The 19,373-nt window shown below is 44.3% G+C and overlaps 1 protein-coding gene across 1 annotated transcript in view; it reads right to left on the bottom strand.

Moving 5' to 3' along the window:
* Positions 1–1,504: 1,504 nt before the first annotated feature.
* Vcl (vinculin) overlaps positions 1,505–19,373 on the bottom strand; it is a 129,279-nt gene continuing 111,410 nt past the window's right edge. Inside the window, exons 15-22 of the mRNA XM_012515491.2 lie at positions 17,409–17,517; positions 15,973–16,275; positions 14,701–14,825; positions 13,147–13,332; positions 9,897–10,100; positions 7,858–8,061; positions 7,373–7,477; positions 1,505–3,536 (exon numbers count right to left, since the gene is read on the bottom strand). Of these exons, the coding sequence (XP_012370945.1) occupies positions 3,390–3,536; positions 7,373–7,477; positions 7,858–8,061; positions 9,897–10,100; positions 13,147–13,332; positions 14,701–14,825; positions 15,973–16,275; positions 17,409–17,517 (1,383 nt within the window). The 3' untranslated portion in view covers positions 1,505–3,389. The remainder of the gene's footprint in view (positions 3,537–7,372; positions 7,478–7,857; positions 8,062–9,896; positions 10,101–13,146; positions 13,333–14,700; positions 14,826–15,972; positions 16,276–17,408; positions 17,518–19,373) is intronic.

Below are 19,373 nucleotides of genomic sequence, written 5' to 3'. Positions count from 1 at the left end.
ATATATACTTTCTCTGCAAAATCTCTAATCTCAGCCATCTGTACCTGCTGTCCAATCTTCCCCCTGTGCTCTCTTTTCTTATATCCAAGTAGAATGTATGCCAAGAGCCTTTTGCCTCTAGCAGTTTCTGCTAACACATCCAAGTACACTGTTTCCTTTTACAGTTAAATTATTATATTTATTAATTCGATAGAGTAATAAATCCTCTCTCTAGCTCTGGCTATATTGTCAATAAAGAGATGTAAGCAACAAGTTGGCTTTTCTTTTTTAAGTTTAACTGTTGATTAGAACATTCTCAGATGGGCAAGGCTTTGTGTAAGAAAAAAGCTCAATATGATCAAATTTTCTTCTGTATCATACAAGGTGTGAACGTTGTTGCAAAGCACTTGAGAATGCTTTCACTTTAAACATCACCCTTCTAGCCCCAGACTATACTACCAGTATACATCTGAATCCTCAGTAGTATGAGAATATTTTGTAAGCACTTGAGTTCCAGCTCATTTAAGAATAGTTTTTTTCTAAATTCTTAAGGGAGTATATTCTAACAGCACATAAATAGGTGCTTATTTTCTCTATGAAGAAATCTCCATTTTATTCAAAAGGCTTTCATGTGATACATTTATTCCCTGAGTGGTGCTACAGAAGAATGCTTGGAAAATGCTAGACTTTTTGTCCTTAAAGGTATCCGATATGTCAGAATAACCAACTATAATGCAGGAGAAAGGCAGCTTCAGTAAACATACAGCGAGTAAGAACACTGAGGCAGTGTTAAGAGATTGCTCAGCTAACTCAGCAGCCTTGGACATTTCCCTTGAATCAATGCAGGCTGGAATCTGCCTGTGATTGGAAACTTCATGGTTAATGATACTTAATTCTTTCTGATCTAGAAGACCAGGCAAAGACAGCTGAAGTCCTAGCCATACCCAAGACTACTCTATCCAAATGCATCTTGCTCCTCTGCTTTAGGGCTTAAGTAAGCAAGAGTACATCCCCAAAAGTTAGCAGCTGCCTACCTCAAAGCCTTGGTGGGTCCCAGATAGCTTTACTGTTATTCTCTACTAGGTTTTACAATATAAAGAAAAGGACCTGTGCTACTGTGTGTTTAACAAATTCAGCTTCTTAGGGGATAGTGATGGTCACCACTAGTAGCTAGAATCTTCTGAAACAAAGATTATGTCATCCAGGGGCGAGCCACATCATCTGGCTGCTTTCTGTTACCCTTGCCATTTCTGCTGTATAATCCCCAGTTATACTTATTATACAGATCCTTGTTAAGTAAACAAACTTTACATACTGTTGATTTCTACTTCTTCCAAAACCCTCTTGTGTTTTTTTCTAAAATAATATACCCATCATTTGAAGCATTATTTATACAAATGCATTTTATTGTTTTGAACAGAACAAAAGCCAGAAAATATTTGCGTATAACAAAACCTAGCTTATAAATGTTTGTTTGTAGTGGCAAAATCTTAAATCGCTTAGGGATTACTGTTTTAATTTTTACTTTATTTTTTACTTTACTGTGTCTTCCATTGCTATTAGAGAAAAGCACATCTGGCATAAAGTATAAACCAGTGTCTCAAAACACTGGAAGAACTTTGAAAGCAAATATGATTTTTCTTATTTCCTCTAAGTAATCTTTAGTAAAACAAAAACTGATCTTTGGCATAGATTCATTCATTAAAGGCATTAGTATTGCATTTGTATCAGGTAAGCAGCTATACAGATATGCTAAGGTGGGCTTGAAAATAATCTTTCATCAGTTAAAAGGAAATACAGAAAGCCTGAGTGTACAGGACCAACTTGCAAGAAGTTTATATATTTGATGTTGGGATCTCTAACACACATTGGGGATGAGAAGGAAGGACATTCAGACAAGGGGTCTTACTCCTTTTTCCTCATCTAGTTCTGGGTTTTTGAAGAAACCATTGTATACACTGGGCAATGCTTAAATAACAGTTAAGTGCAAAAATAGAAAAGGTTGCCTTCTCTCTCACTTTGCTCAATAGGAAACTTTCTGTGGTGATGATTAAAAATTATGTTTATTACTCTCTTAATCAGTTACATTTAGGAGAGTTACAGGGGCCTGATTATGTATGGTTGAAAAGAGGTAGGAATTAGGAGGAGGACTTCCCCAGCAGCACCCAAATTTAGTCTGCAGTCACTCCTGTCTCTTAAGTATCCTTCAGACAGTATGACCTTCCCATTAAATAATCTTAGGTGGAAAGCATAATTCTTAGGACTCAGTTTCAAAAACATAAGATGAAAAGGATCTTTCAGAATTACAGTTGAAGCCAGGCACAGTGGTACACACCTATTAGTCCCAGCTCCTGGGAATCTGAGGTATGATGAGCGCTTGATTCATGATCAGTCTGGGCAACAGAGGAGACCCCATCTCAAAACAAAAAATTACATACGAACACACACCTACTTATCTTTAAAATCTTGTTTAGGAAAGGTATAGGAGAATACAAAAGCCAGGAGACATGATTTGGTTAAAAATTAAATGCAGCATTTCAGCTCAGAACAAGTAAGAGCTAAGAATGAATGATAAGGCCTCCACACAGATCTCTGCAGGCAGTGACAAAGCATGGACCGCCTGGGCATGGCCCTGCTGGGAGGATAGGCAGGGCCACACCTAAGCCACTCTGCCCCTCCAGTGGCAGAGAGCACCAGGACACACAGTGTGTTTGTGGGGTGTTACCTTGGCAGGCTGAGGCAGGACTTGGGACAAGAGGCTTCCCTAACAGACATTGCTCAGGGTCATCATAAAGACAGAATCAAGTGATTTCCTCTTGACAGTGGAAAGTCGGTTTCATTCCGTTGGACACCAGGACTAAATTGGGAAGGGCAAGAAACAGGCTGGGAGGCTGGGGTTCCCCAAAGGCTACCTTTTTCGGCAGCAGCAAAGCTTTTGAAAAGGGCCCAGGTAGCACAACAGCCCAGGGGAGGTGGGCAGGGTCAGCAGCAACAAGGAAAGCCCAAACATTTAGTAGAGGCACAGTGATTTTCCTAACTGACTTGCTTGGGCCCTTGGGTCGGGGGGGGGGGGGGCGGGCAAGAGGGCAGTGTCCCCTAGGGAATGGGCAGAGCAGCATGGTGTCTGGCTAGTGTTCACGCTTGGATTCTGAGCTTATGTGAAGTCCATGGCTAGAGACCCAGCCCTCCTACTGGGATAGAGTGCATGAGTATAACTGTGTTCGAGAATACAGGGTTTATATGAAGATACATTTCAAAGTGTCCATGACAAAAGAATATAATGTTTTAAAGAGGCCCCCTTTCCTTCCTGATACGTGAGGCCAGAATGGAGCTTTCAAACCCCAACATTTCTGGGTCATTCCTGGAACTTCAGTAGGGGTTTCAGTACCAGCAGGAGGTACACTCGGTGCCTACTGGTACCAGGGAGTCTTTCTGACCCAGCGCAGGGTAAATCCAGCATCTGTTCGGATTTTGATTGAAGCAGCTTCTGCCTCTCGTACAGTTTCCTTCACAGACTGCATGAGGTTCTGGGCATTGTGAACCAGCATCTCTGTGGCCTGTTAGTAAAAAAGAACCCCAGTTACTGTAGTCCTAAGGCAGTCCTGTCTCCATAGCAGAGGTAAGCCAGGAGCAGACTGTGGTTAACTTTTCATCTGCAGCTTCCATGCTTGTTCAGATTACTGGAGGTTTCCACCACAAAGCACCCAAAACTAGACAATCACTGATTGTGGACTGTGCCCTCTGTGTATACTCTTCACTGATACTCAGACATGTTCCTCCCTCCAGACTTGTGCTCTACCTGAAATACTGTTCCCACAGGGATCCCACAGTTGCCCCACTGTGTCCTTCAGATCTCTGATTAGCTGTCACCTTGGTGAGGCCTTCCCTTTCATATTATTGTAAGTCACAATCTACTTTTCAAACCCCCAGAATCACTCATCTCTAGTTCTTTCTTCATTTTTCTCCGTATATTTTCATCATCACTTACTTAGTTTTCTGGTTTAGTTTTGGTTTTTTAGGACAGGATCTCACTATATAGCCCAGGCTGACCTAAAACTGGTGGCAGTCTTACTGCCTCAGCCTCCTCAGTGCTGGGATTACAGGTGTGTACTACAGCACCCAGCCATAATCACTAATTGATACCTTTACTTAGATTGGGGGCTATGTTTGTCTCCATTCTATGAGGGCAGAAATTTTTCTGAGTTTTGTTGTTTCTATTGTTTCAGTGTTCAGGACAGTGCCTGCTACAGAGGAAACGTTTAATAAATATTAATGAATGAAGGAAAAAAATAACCTACCAAGCAACTACCTTAAAACTACCTTTTAATGTATTTAGTACAGGGTCTCACTCCACAGTTTAGACTCGTAGTGATCCTGTTTTCAGCCTCCCAAGCGCTGGGATTATAGGCATGCACCACCACACACAGTCTCAATTGCCTTCTCATCCTGGGAGCAGGGCCAGCATGGCACACTGGGGATCGAACCACAGCCCTTGCATCTGCCTAAGCAGGTGCTTTAATCCAGTGAGCTATCTGGCTGGCCCTCAACTACTACCTTTTAAATCTTTCATCTAAATTACTGCCCTATGAATGGTAATAAAATTGTTACTATTCCAAACAAACTTAAAGGACTAGAATCTTTTTGATATTATCATAGGAAGTCTTAGAAGTTAATGATTCTTTCCCTCCCCATAATTTTATTGAGAAATAAATAGCAATGAGAGAGTTTCAACCCAAATTGGTAGGACAGTTTCAATAATTAACACATTGCATACATTCTTCCTAGTAGTTAATTGCTGTAGAAGATGCAGACATGATATCCTATTTACAAACAATATTACAACAAATCCCTCTATTCATTAAGAGAATGTAACTATATATCTATCTTAACCATTTTGAATACACAGATACAAAATGGACATTCATCTGTACCCCCTTTTTTTGTTTAGTTCTGTTATTTGAATATTATAGATGTGTTAACTCAGCAAAATATTAAGAGTCCAGTAGTTGTAATAATATTGGGTCTTCCACTTCACTGGCAATGTCAGAAATTGTTGACAAGAGTCCCCTACAGCTCAACATAACACCATGGCTTTACTTCTTATACTTCGTTTTTATACTTTTCTGCTGGATGGTTAAGACCAAGATAAAGCAAGACCTATGCAACAAGAGTTGTAGCTTTTGGGTCTGATAAGGTCAGTGAAATCCCCTCAGGATTTATCCTGAGATCCTGTACCTCAGATTGTAGAACCTTTGTCAGTGTCAGCCATGTGGATGAGTCACGGCCATTGCTTGCCCATTGTGCTCTCTGTGAAAGCCTGAGAGAATGTTTTCTCTCCATGTCACTCTCCTTAGGCACACTCTACATCATCGATCACTTTCCTCTTTGGCCCCATAATCTTAATCAGAAAATTTGGGACACTACCGAGTTACATGAAGTTACAGTACAAGTTCTCATATGTCCTGAGTCTTAGTTGACCTTGGAAGGTTAATGATTCTTTAACTCAATAATTCTTTGTTTGATTGAGGTTGTGTTTTGTTTTTGTTTTGTTGAGACAAGATCTCACTCTGAGATAGGTGTGCAGTTCAGGCTGGCCCTTGAACTCAGTGATCCTCCTGCCTCACCCTCCTGAGTGCTGGAATTACATGTATGTACCACCATGCCCAGCTGTTTGGAGTTTCGTGTTGTGTTTTTTGGGACAGGAGTCTCACTTCTGTAGTTCAGGCTTCCCTCAAACTCACAGCAATCTCAGCCTCATGAGTGCTAAGATTATAGGCATGTGCCCTGTGTCCTCTAACCTAGTAATTCTTAATTATTTTTGATTCATAGATCCTTTGAGGATTTAATGAAGGATTTGGGCTTGAGAGTTTAATGATTTTTCTCTCCAGAAAAATCTTCACATGCATAAAATTTTTACTTGAAACTTCAGAGGGTTTACAGGTTCTGAGAGAAATAACTGGCCTAAAATTCATCATCAGTTGGTCTTTTCATTTGTCAACAAAAGGACTGAGGCCCAGAAAGGTATGGGGCCTTGTCAACCAAGTTCACACAATAAAGTCAGGACTCAATACTAATGACTTAGAGCTAAAGTCAGGCCTGGTGGCACACATCTGTAATCCCAGCATCAGCAGGCTGAGATGGAGATCACAAGTTTGAGGCAAGTCTATGTTACCCAGCAAGTTCAGCTGTGTCCAGACCACATGCAAGATCCTGTCTCAAAAAAACAAAACAAACCCAGCTTCTGACTTGCAGTCCTGTATTGGTTCCATTCTTGCACATTGTCACTCTCTGCCTTTATGTAGTAGAACACTTATATATTCCCAAGCTGCATTTCTGTTGCTCAACTATGATATTAGGCATGAGCCTCTTAAGTGTTTTCCTTTCTTTCCCAGTTTTCCCAATTTTAGGCAGAAGAGAGAGCAGGGCAGGTGCCCAAACTCTGCTTAGAATGCATGGAAGTCAGGGATAACAGTGAGGTTGAGGTAGAAGCTGGAGTGATGGCACCAGAAATAATGTTTCCTCCACAGTGCTCTTAACCTCTGCCTCCTGGTGTACAGAACAGAATAATTAGTCTCCCAAATTATTTTAGTTCCTTGAGTGAAGGGATTGTGTCCATAATTCACTTAAGCTGTGTAGCTCTTAATACAGTGCCTCACACAGACTCCCTCCCTATCTGTCTTATCTGAGCTATCAACAAAAGGGAACTCTTTCACAGGAAAGCCTCCCACAGGGAAGGAAGGTCAGGACAGGAAAGAGCACTCAGGAGAGTTTTCTGACAGACCTGGTCTTCTATTCCACCAGACAGAAAAAGACAAACTCAAGAAATGATTGCTAAAGTGCATGCAAGAGGCCTCTCCTAAGAGAACCCTCTACCATCTTTAATTCTATCTCTGTCAAAAACCCAAAGAAAATCAAGAGGAGCACCTCCTTGAGCAGCTATTTCAGTCTCAGCACAGACCCCTCCACCTTTTGTCCCTGAACTTCCCGCATTAGTTGTCCCCTTGAGGCTAGAAATCACTTAGATCTGGGAAGCAGGCTTTCTCAGCACCAGAAAGAACAGGTAGTGAACAGGCACTGGAGGCTCAGAGAGCCAGACCTAGTCCCCACAGGAAGAGAACAGAGCAGATTCCAGGGTGCCACACTGTCATCAGATGCTTGGCCTCCTTACACCTCACGGTCCTTTCTGTAAAATGATGTAAGTTGCATAAGCACCTCACTTCTGGTCCCAAATTTCTGATGCATCTCTCCCACACAGACTTTCCTCCTACAGCAAGATTCTTGAGCACATCCAACACACCAAACACTTGATTCAGAAGTAAAACATCCCTAAGACTGAATTAAATTAAACCACACAGAAGCTGCTGGCAAGAAATCTCACGCTGGAGACACATACCTGCTCAGACTCCTCGTCACTGATGTTGGTCCGGCCCAGCATAGTGGCCTTCACCGTGGACAGAATCTTGAGCTGGGTGCTTATGGTTGGGATCCGCTCACACACCTGAAGAGCAAGTTTACATTAGTGTGTGTCCATGCCTGCAGGCTCCCTGAAGGCAGGACATCGGCCCTCCACTGCCAGGGGCTGGCAGAAAGCACTCCTCATTCATCAGCAGCACAAATATGCTTGTTTATCCCTCAGGGCAGTCCAGTCCAGAAATGGAAGCCAGATCATTAATGGGATCAGAATGTAAACTTTGGTTCCACCTTTCCCCAGTATATATGTCTCTGTCTGCTATTTTCCCCGATTGCCTGTTCCTCCCCTACTAGGCGCAGTTGTCTCTCTGCTGCTGTTCTCTCTCAAATCCCTCCCACTCAGTCTCTCCCTCTTGAGCTGGGTGTCCACAATCCCTCGATCCCTCCTTCCCTTTCCAAGTACTGTACCTGCAAGAGGTTGGTTCTAATCCGCTTATCTGTACACTGCTTGGCAACCTCCTTGGCCAGCCGAGTCACTTCATCTGAGGCCTTGGCGATGTCCTTGGCACACTGGATGAGTGCCCGCTTGGTGCCGCTGCCGCCTCTCACCAGCCGAGACATCTCAGCCATCAGCAGAGCCATGCGCTTGGCTGCTGCAATGATGTCATTGCCCTGGGAAGAGGCAAAGAGACGGTGTGAGCCGTGCCCACATTCTGGCCATGTTAAGGAAGGACACAGGCCAGAGAGAAGCCTGCTGCTCTAGCAGCCCTCTGAAAGGGTGAGAAGATTAAAGGACTGCTCTTGAGGGACAGCAATGGAAAAATAGAAAGAATGAGGCAGGGCACTCACCCCAGCACTCAGCGAGAGAGAGAGAGAGACAGACAGACAGACAGACAAGAGACAGAATTTCCTGACTGAAGAAAAGGAAGACCTGGAGATGAGTCTGCAACGGTCACGTGCATTTTTTTCGGAGCACAACACTGAACAAGCACTTCAGCATCTCCAGGTTAATCGTGTCAATGAAAGGGCTGAGGAGCTGGTTAAACAGGCATCGTCACTGCTCTAATGGGGGAGAAAGCAGCAGGGCTGGCCATGGAGGAGCCATTCGAAATGCGAAAATCCTCCTCATTCTCCTGGTGCAGACAGCAGCCAAGGACTCTAGAATTTAAAATCCCAAGATGCTATCCTCAGCCTGAGTGAGAAGATAAAGGGGGGCATGTTATCTTAATTTTTCACATGCAAAAAGGTCAAGAATCAATTCCACAGTCCCCTCAGCTAATCGCAACCTTCTGGTTAAAAGAAATGAGCTAATAAGAAATACGGGAAGGAAAAAATACACATTACAAGTCAGGCTGTAAGCAGAACCTCTGCTCTAATGGCAGTTTATCTTAAACTCTCATGGCTCATAATATAGAAATAGACACATGAGTAATTTATTGTATACTCATAGTGACCTAACATTATAGGAACTGCTTTCTTTAAGACTACCTAAAAGGCCAGGCCCCACTCGTTTCTCTCCTGATGCTTCGCAGTGCAGTTTCTCTCCAGTACCGTGAGGTGTACATGAGCCATGCTCTCGCAGGGCACTCCACAGACACTGTAAAGCTGCAGTTGTTTATGCTGGAAGGTGCGTGAGGTCTCAGGCAATGAACCGAGGGCTGGAGGGAACACAGGTGTAGGAAGGAGCCCCGAGGTGAGAGGTGTGTTAGATAAAGCCCTCTGACACGCAGACCTGGGATCATTCAGGATTTCATGGCTTTGGTTAGAATATAGCATACTGCCATAAGGTTAGTGGTTACCCATCACTCTTGGCACCCTTTGGTCTTATAACATGCCACCTTCAAGGGGGAAAAAAGTGATCACTCCTACCCTCTTCTCTCCCAACTAGCATCAGTTCAGTCCCCAAGGCCAAGCTCTGCTGCTGCCTGTCCTGTGGCCTTGAGCACTGGGTTTTCCATTCCCAACCCTCCCCCAGGGACACCTGAACAAGCAGTAAAGCCGTCCCTGTGGCCATTATCTGCCACAGCCCAGTGCCGGCAGCAAGCAGTCCTCTCCAGAGACCCTACTATCTGAAACTGTTTCTCACCCTCATCACCTGGGCCAGAGCCATCAGTGAGAGCTCAGTAGAGGCTAGACAAAGCTCAATAATGGTCAGGCCAGGTGACCTCTTAGTAGCCTACCGTGGCTTCTGACCTAGAAATCAGTGAGATGCACCCAGAGCTTTCCAAGAGGCTTAAAGTTCCAATAGTGGCCACAATGTTGGTAAGAAAAGGAATCCTTTCAAAAAGGGACCCCCATTTCTCTTTACCCCTCAAACATAAATGAATCTAGCATTAGCAGACCTATCAAAACTTGTGAAGCCAATCCTACCAACAAGTGCATACAGACAGACGCCCGCCCTGCTCAGACTCACAGGACCCGCACAGACCATGAGTGATGCAATGTGTCAAGGCTGCACATGGCTGGATGCATTTGGAGCAGCCCCCAACTGGGGGTGCTATCAGTACCTTACTAGACCACTTGGTAGCTTCCCGATGCAAGGACTGAGCCGCGGCCAGAATGGGCTGGTTGACCGGCTGATTGGATGGCATTAACAGCAGCTCAGGTTCATAATCGTCTTCCATGTCAGAGGGGACAGGGAACCCAACAGCATCAGCCGCATCTGCCTCAGCTACAACTCCTACACCCACCTCAGCGGCTGGGATACCCGGCTTTGTTGATGGCGAGAAGGATGAGAAACAGGGACAGTGTTAGTAAGAGCAGTAGGACTTGGGAAATGGAGCTTCAGTTTGTTTAGTAACCAAAGCTTTGCCTGGGCTGGGAAAGACCACAGCATACTTTTCAGGAGCCAGATGTACCAAGGTCCACAGAGGGGGAACCCATACTCCAGCATCATTCAGCACAAGCTACCCTGTGACAAATGAAGTACAGGAACCTGCTCCACTAGCAGAGGGTTCCAGGGAAATATTTTTAGCAAGAAAACAAGTGATATTCATTTTTATACACTTAATTGCAAAATTAAATTTGACAAGAGTAATTCTAATGTTAGAACATTTTTGAGGAGTCCAACAAGCAAATAATAATTACCTTTAATCCAGTGAGGGAAAGTAAATACAGCCAAGCCACAGAAGTTACTTTGAATAGAACCAAGTAAATACCCTGCTAGATCATATGTATGAGTCACTTCTACATTTTCTTGGGACACAGGAAGTGACAATTGGCTCTATAGCTGCCAAATACAGATTACTTCCTTTAAGAATTAAAGTCCCAGGGCTGGTGAGATGGCTCAGTGGTCTAAAGCACCTACTTAGAACAAACTAAGCCAAGCAAAGCACAGGGACTGCGGTTCAATCCCCCAGCACCACATGCCAGCCAGCCCTGCCCTCTGGTGGGCTGAGCTGGCCACACACACAAACAAATAAATAAAATTAAAAAAAAAAAAAGAATTAAAGTCCCAGACATGAAAATGATATATCGAAGATAACATACAGGAAACCAGGAGAGAGGCAGGAAAACCAACAATGGTGGATGAAGAGGATTTATCAAGTTCCTGGCAAGTACCAAGTCATAAGAAGCCTCAAGATACCTTGTCTCCCCTCCCATCACAGGGACAGCCACACATAACCAGCGCTCTCTGCCCTCAAAGTCTTTAGGGACAGTTTTCATACTACCTTACTGTACCCACTGCTAAGACCTACCCAAAAGCTTATTATCCTTGAGGACACCCTCAATCTTGCTTGTTTCAGAACAGGTCCTCATCTCAAACAACTCATCTAGTTCACAGAATGGATGATGCACAAACCTGGCAGATGACTGAGGAGAAATTCAGTGGAACCTAAAATGGCTGCATACAAGAGAATAGCAACCATGAGGGAAAGAACATGAATTAAGTACCAGAGGTGGGGATTATGAAAGGGCAGAGAAGCAGATAGAGAAGCTGAAAATAGGCTGGGATGCTGAGAAAAGATACTGCCTCAGTGAATCCAAACCACTTACACGAAGAATGATCAACGTAGGTTCCTTGAATCAAACATCAGTAACCAAGAGGGAATAGGAGGTTATATGAAACTTTGAGGTTGCTATCACTCCTGAAACACAAACCTTGCTTCTAAGTGAAAGTGGAGCTGGAGTAACCAAGGCCAGCAAGCACCATCTAAATCCTTTCCCCTAAACCTTTCCTCAACCAAGACTTATCCCCAGTGCTAGCAAAGAGCCCACTGCTGAGACACACACACTGACAAGCAAACACACAGTCCTTCCCCCACCCACACTCGGTTCAAGTAGCTCCTGACATCACACAACGCAAACTCAGCACATCCCTGATTCACTAAATACCTCAGCTAAGGACTTCTGGACACAAACAGCAGAATGGGGCAAATATGTAGGACAGTACTATGTACTCCTTTTAAGGCTTACAACATATATTTTGTGTTCCACTGTACAATATATCTGGGTTTGTTGTAATGAAATTTAAATTTCTTTTAAAAGCAATCATGACAGTCACCTTTACTTTCCCACACTCCGCATATACAATGGGACTCTGCCACATGGTCCCACAGGTATGCATGTCCCAGCTGAAGAGATACCATAATAAATAACTCCACAGCTCAGGTTCAGCACCAGTAACATCTCCATTCCTTCTTAAAACCTGGGCTCACAACTAACAGTTTGGAAAAACACATGGTTAAAAATCAAAGTTAAAAAAAATAAAACACTCAAGGTCAAGTTCCCATCATGGAAAAGAAATATCCAAGACCAGCTGCAGCTACAGAGAGTTCTTGGGGAGTTGCATTCAGCACAAGAACCTAAAGGCACTCTGGATATGAAAGAAGTTAAGGTGAATGGAAAGTGGAAATAAAGATCTATTATTATGTTAGAAACAATTTAGAACTAAATAACTCCATTTCGTTGCATGGTTAGCAATAATATTTTAGTCTTATCTAGAAAATCTACCACTCAACTTTTCATCATCTGGGGAAATAGAGGCAAAAGTTATTCATAGGCCGTGACTAATAATTTTGGATGCCACGGCATCCACATTTTTAACAACACATTAATATTTATACTTTCAGATCTGCTGAGTTAGAGTTAGCCCGGAGCTGTCCTGAGTTGAGAGGCAGGCTGACTGTGAGAAAGGACAAAGGTATGGCATCTAAGACACCAATCTACTTGCTTCTAGTAAAAAACAGAAGGAAAATATAGACCTTTCACCTAGCTGTAGCCAAGCCCATGAAAGACAGTTTCATATACAGAGTTCTGACAGCAATGGAACACCCAAAAACATTCAGCAAGCCAGGCACAGTGGCAGATGCTTGAAATCCCAGCACTCAGGAGGCTGAGACAAGAGGATCACTGAGAGTTCAAGGCCAGCCTGAACTACAGAGACCTTGTCTAAAAAAAAAAGTTAATTAATTAAATAAAAATAAATGTTCAGCAATCCTAAGAATAATAAGCAATTTCTAAAAGACCCCAATTTTCCAGCATCTGCTTAGCTACTACTCTAATGGACAAAGAAGAAAGGTACTCCTCCAATCACAGAGAGCCCGGCTCTCATGTTTGCTGCAAGGACAAGCTCTACATACCAGAAATGTCTCACTAGCACCCAGGTAAAAGGAGAAACATACTATTGGCAACACAGGAACCGAAGCAGAGAAAGAGGGTCACTCCAAACAGAAGCTTCTCCCTGGGCTATACGCATGGCTTGCCATCCTTTCTGAGAAGAGATCTTTTCTCAATAAGAAAAGCCTCATTACTTACCTTGCTGGACCATTTGCGAGCTTCGTCATGGAGCTGCCTGGCCGCCATCATCATGGGCTGGTTAATCACCTCCCCGGCTTTCTGCTCAGGGAACTCTTCATCCTTCTCTTCTGGAGGGGGAGGCCTGGGTGGAGGGACCTCACCCTCAGGCAGAGGTGGTTTGGGAGGAGCAAGCTCATCTGTTAGCTAAGAAAAGAATAAGCAGGTTGTAAGTAAAGCCTGAAGAACTCCCTTCTAGAATTCTTCCCTCCCTCTGAAAACCATTTCTAGGAAAGCCACCCACATTGACAACATGTAAGGCCACCTACACTGAGCCCCAAGGACCATCTGCTGCAATCTCAGCAGAAGTATATTTCTTTCTGCACATAAAGCCAGTAGTACTGTGTCGGACATATCCAGGGCGGCACACACAGTACTACAAGATCAAGGATCCCCAAAGACAACCCCCCAACAGGTGAATTCTGGTTTGGATTCTACCAAACAACTTCCCAATTAGACCTCAGGTTCTTCATTTGTCAAAGGCCACTAAAATCCTGCTTTTACTTATCATGTGAGAAACCATCCCTCTGACCCTAACTTTACACTGAGACCCCAATTAGGGGTTCAAATTTGGGGGGATAGAGAAGCTTCAATTCTTTTTTTTTTTTTTTTTTGCAGAACCGGGGATTGAACTCAGGCCCTTGCACTTGCCAGGGTAGCACTTAGTCCACTGAGCCATCTCCCCGGCCCCTCAATTCTTAAGTATATACCCAAGGACCCAATTTTGTCCTTGACTAACTTAATATCTTTTATTAACATTAAATGAGAAACTCAAATTGTTGCCATAATAAACTTCTCCTGTATCAATACATTTCTAATACTGTTAGTTAGAATACCTATAGGTAATTGCTCTTTCTGTTTGTAGGATTCATATCTGCAAGATACGCCCAGCTAGCTTCATCCAAAACCATGAAAAAACACTCATGGTCTGTTTAATGGGAGAAGGGATCAAAATATTTTAAGTTACAGTTAAGTAAAAATAAACTTTTAAAGCAATGTGTTACTAGGGCCAGAGATACAGCTTAGCAGCACAGCACATGCCTGGCAAACACCAGGTCCTGAGTCCAATTCCCAGTTAAAACAAACAAACCAACCAGAATATAACATGTTACTTTTGTTACTAGAAAGGTAGAAAGGAAAAAACAAAAAAGAAAATTCCTACACATGATTCCAACTACCTCCATTTTACCATTAACAATTGGGAACACATAAAATACCCTCTCCAGAAGCTGTGCAAATCATTTACCACTACTCATTACCTCCACACTTACCAGGGCCAGCTCCTCTGCTCCAGCGACGTCCCTCACTGCAGACAATCCCACAGATACCCTCCTACCTGCACATGGGTGCTTAGGTGTGACTGCACTGGACTCAGGAAGGAAAAATCAAAGATCTGCCTCTAACTGCACTTCCAGACCTCTGGTCCTTTAAGCACTAAAGCACAGTCCACCTCTTCCTCACTAGAGCCTCAATACCCTGCTGCTCAATTTGCTCCATCTCTCTGAATTTACTTACACGGAGCTGTTCTAGGTCTGGTGGAGGAGGCGGGAAGTCAGGCTCCTGAGGTTGGAAGGCTTCTCTGACCTTGGCCACAGCTCCCAGGATCCGGTATCCTGAGTCCAGGAAGCTCTTTTGCAGGCCTAAACACAAGACATTCACTTTCAGCTGGGCAGGTCAGGGCCCCAGCAGACAAACTGGTTTCCATTCACAAAAGCTGGATGTGGAGCTGCCAGTAAGCATCATGGGCAGGGAGTGAAGGGAAAGGAAGGCAGGACAAGGCAGATGCCCCGCATTCGCAGGACAGGAAGGGTCACAGACAAGTGGCTGCTGCTGCTGCGGTACTCAGGGCACCTTCTGGCTGTACAACTAACAAGAGTTTAGCAGATTCCCAGCGTGAACGTGGTGACCTCGCCCATCACCTCTTTGCAGAGGCAGCTAAGTCTCTCACACAGAACTTGGGAGGTGGCAGTGTCAGAGGGAGCACAGATTCCCTGAAGCACCTCTCATCTTTCTCCTCTTCCTTTCCTGTACCTGGCATTTAGCAGTAACCCTTGTAGGCTGTGTCTAGTCACAGGAAATTCAGGAATCTACTCAAAATATTAGAAGCCCCAATTAGGAAAACAAGCCTGTTTGGCGATGGCAGACTATGACAAGGATTCTGCCTGGCCCAGGGCTGAATCGGGAAGCCTCTCCTTCCCACTCTCACTGACTTCTACTCACAGACAAATGAGAAAGATTGGGAGTTTAAAACAGGAAAGAATTTAGATACTTCTAACCCAGGGAGTGGCTCCAGCTACACTCTGTTTTAGTGGCACTGAAAATATGATTAAAATCCAGCTTGGGGAAAAAGCAAAACAAAACTGGATTCATTTAGTGGGGGGGGGTCAGTGAGACCCAGAGTTAAAAATCTCTCCAGATTTGCCAGAAATAGAAACTGCTTTATACAGAAGGGCATATGAGAAGTTAGAAGGCCACCAGTTACATAAGCTAAATGATTTGTAAACTGGTTATCGTGAAACTTTTGAGAAATTTCCATGATGACTGAAAAGGCTGAGGAACTATTTGCTCAAACAACATTAAGAAAGCACAGAAGGGCTGACCCAGAGATCACCAAGCCTGCAAATACTGCAGATGTGGACAGAAAGCCAGTAAGCTAGCACTCATCAACCAGGTGTCGATAGTTCCCGCTGCCAGACTTTGTAGGTGGTGACTGTGAGGTCCATGGTTTCTTATCACCTTTCCGCAGCCTTTCAGCTGAGGTGAACCACATCGTGCATTCTTGCTTACCAGGGTCAGAAATGTTTCCGGCCACAGCCTTTGCATCCATCACCATTGGGGAGATCGTTTTGCTCAGTTCATCAGAGGCGGCTTTCACAGCCTCACGGAACTTGGGATCTTCAGAGTTCTCCACTTCCCTCTTAGCCACCAGGAGGATCCGGTTGGCCCGACGAGCAATGCTGGTTGCCCCAGCAACCAGCATCTGAGGCTGAATGTTGGCCATGGCTACCTTACACTTGTCCAGGTCTTTTTTAATTGCTTCTTCGGAAGCATCCAACAGAGACTTGGTATCAATGGCTTCGTCCACCAGCCCTGTCAGAAGGAAGGAAAAAGAAAAAAAAAAAAAAAAAAAATTAATATCTATTTTAGAACAGGACTCTAAAACACTGTTGTCCATTCATTTCTCATGAGAAAGTACAACACTCAGAATTCTCTCCATTTGAAACTCTTCCTACACAATCAAAAGTTTCCAGGTAAAAGCCAGAGTGAGGAGGCAAAAAAGCTGAAGACAGTTCAGAGGTCATGTGGAGTCACCTCATTCATACCAACCGTGGTCGCTGGTCTTCTCAAATCCACCACAGACAACCAGAAATGAAAAGACATCAGGAGGAAGCAAGGATTGCAGCGGAAATCTTCAGCACATCACCACAGCGTTATCTGTTAACATTTTCTCCCTCTATCTCACTGCCCAGCCATCTGCTGATTGTTGGCAGCTTGCGGTGCCCAGGATGAGCCACACAGAAGATTCCAATAACCCTAACAGCCTGTTTCTTATTTCTGTTACCTCTCTTCAGACACTTCCAGAGCTCCACTTTCATCTCTGGCTGCTACAGACCCCTGTCACACAGCAGGTTCTGCAGGGCCAGCGAACAACCTACCCTCCTCTTCTCCTCCCTTGCCTCCTGTCCCTCCCGACAGAAAGAAGTTTTCAGAAGCGCACCACCTCAGTCTCACAGACCCAGGTTTGTTAGCAGTTGGCTGCTCCTTTAAAAAAAAAAAAAACTACGTAGTTGATAAGTTGGAGGAAACTCTGAGACAAGTTGTATTAAATGGTAGCCATTGTGGTTCCTTGAAATGTGAACCTACTGAAAACGACAGGGATGCTTACTGTATCCACAAACACCGCCTCCCAGCCTGAAACCAAACTCTGGCTCAGACTGGGCAAAGACACTATTCAAAGAGAAGATAGGAGCTGCAACAATAAACATCACACTGAGAGGGCAGCACTAAAATAAAAGAAACTCAGTCTCTCTTTGGACAAAGTTGCAAGGCTTGAATGAGAAGCCGCCACTGCTCGGCAGCCTTAATCAGGGCCAAGTACACTGCGGAGCACCTGACCGTCCCTTTATCCAGTTACTGCTGAGTAACATAACCAGCGCTGCTTGGGTTTCTCCGGACACATTCCTCACGGATCAGACAACGAGAACTTTACCCAAAACTCTTACCTGTCATTTTTTCAACATTATCAATCCATTGATTCTTCATGGTTTCAAAATGTTCATAAGCAGCTTGGTTTCCGGGGTTCCTAAGTAAGATGCGCGCAGCTGAAACCACCTGGCAAAGATAAAATAACCTGTAAACACCTGAGGACCTTCCCACTGTGACTACAAACCTGCGCGGTTGCTTTCTCTTTTCTGCCTACAGATGGCGCCATACAGCCCAAAGCCCACAGGCTGACCGTGCTAAGGTTTGGTTTTGAATAGCTCCTCAGAGCTGGCAGCGGGCAAGTCTCACAACGGTTTTCCAGTCAGTGACCTGATTTCATTTTTTTGCTTGATGCTGGGGATCAAACCCTGGAGCATGTGAACACCAGGCAAATGCTCCACCATGGAACTTTGTGCTCGGCCCCTATGGCCTGAATATTTTAGGGGAAGTGGAGGATGCTGCAGAGTAAACCCAAGGCCTGTCCTCTGAACTACATCCCTAGCCCTGTCTATCTCCATCCATCCATCCATCCATCCATCCATCCATCCATCCATCCATCCATCCATCCATGGTCTCACTAAATTGCCCAGGCTGGGCTCGACCTTGCAGTCTTCCTGCTTCCCAGGGTGGATTACAGGCACACATGCACCACCTTCATCCTGCATGCCCTGATTTTAAGAAAGTAAGAAAATGGCAGAGTAAAAGTGTGTTTGTTTGGTACTTCAGAAGAGCATACAACAACCCTGACATCAACTCTTATCTTTTTTTTTTTTTTTTGCGGAACTGGGGATTGAACTCAGCCCCTTGCACTTGCCAGGGAAGTGCTTATTCCACTGAGCCATCTCCCCGGCCCAACTCTTTATCTTAAAAGCCATTAAGAAAGTTAAAAGTTGGTGGTGCAGTATAAGCCTGTAATCCCAGCACTCTGAGAGACTGAGGCAGGCAGATCACAAGGTTGTGCCCAACCTGGGTAACTCAGCAAGACTCTGTCTCAAAATAAAAAAGGGCCAGAGATGTAGCTCAGTACGAACAAACCAAAGGCCCTGGGTTTGGTTCCCAGGACCCTCACACACACATACACATACATGAGAGAGAGACAGAGAGAGAGAGAGAGAGAGAGAGAGAGAGAGAGAGAGAGAGAGAGAGAGAGAGAATTCCTCAAGCCTGATCATGACCAGTGCACCTGTCTTAGTGCTTTCCACATTAGCTTGTGTAATGCTCACAACAGCTGTGCACAAGGGAGGAGAAAGGCTACAGCTCCACTCTGTACATGTAAAAGCCGAGACCCAGATCATGTGATTTGCTCCAGAGGTCCTGGGTAGTCAGCGGCAATACTTGAGCAAAAAGAAAGTAACATTCACGAAGTTTCCTGCCAAATACTGTCTGTATACCCATATTCTTAGTCCTCAAAAAACGTCCATTAGGAAAGAATTAGCTCCATTTTACAGATGAGAAAACTAAGCCTCAGGTTCACAGAGGAGCTGGGTGTGATGGCACATGCTTATAATGCCAGCATTCTGGAAGCTGAAGCAAGAGGATCTCAAGTTCAAGATCCATCCGGGCAACCTGGTGAAACCCTGTCTCGAAAAAGGAAAACTGGGCTAGGACTGTAGCTCATTGTGAAAGTCCTGGTTTCAGTCCCCAGTATCCTGGAAGAAAAAAAAATTCAGAGTACTCAAGTTGCCTGGAAAGTCCTAGTTCTTTCCAAAACTAGCATCCTAAGCTTAGTTTTCTGTTTGTTTGTCTGTGTTTGCCTGTTTTAAGAATCTCAGAATTTAAAATCTTCAGAATTTTATACTGAAGTTCTCTGTTGGATATTCTGTCTTTTACCAAAGTTTTCTTATTTGTTTGTTTGAGACAGCATCTCACTATGTAGTCCATGCTGGCCTTAACTCACGGCGATCTTCCTGCCTCAGCCTCCCAAGGGTTAGGATTACAGATAGACATGTGCCACCACACCTAGTCTAAAGTTTGGTTTTTTGGGG

The sequence above is a fragment of the Octodon degus genome, unplaced genomic scaffold (assembly GCF_000260255.1).
Source record: "Octodon degus isolate 3935 unplaced genomic scaffold, OctDeg1.0 scaffold00005, whole genome shotgun sequence".
Classification (NCBI taxonomy): Eukaryota; Metazoa; Chordata; class Mammalia; order Rodentia; family Octodontidae; genus Octodon; species Octodon degus.
This window is presented reverse-complemented; position numbering and strand designations above follow the sequence as displayed.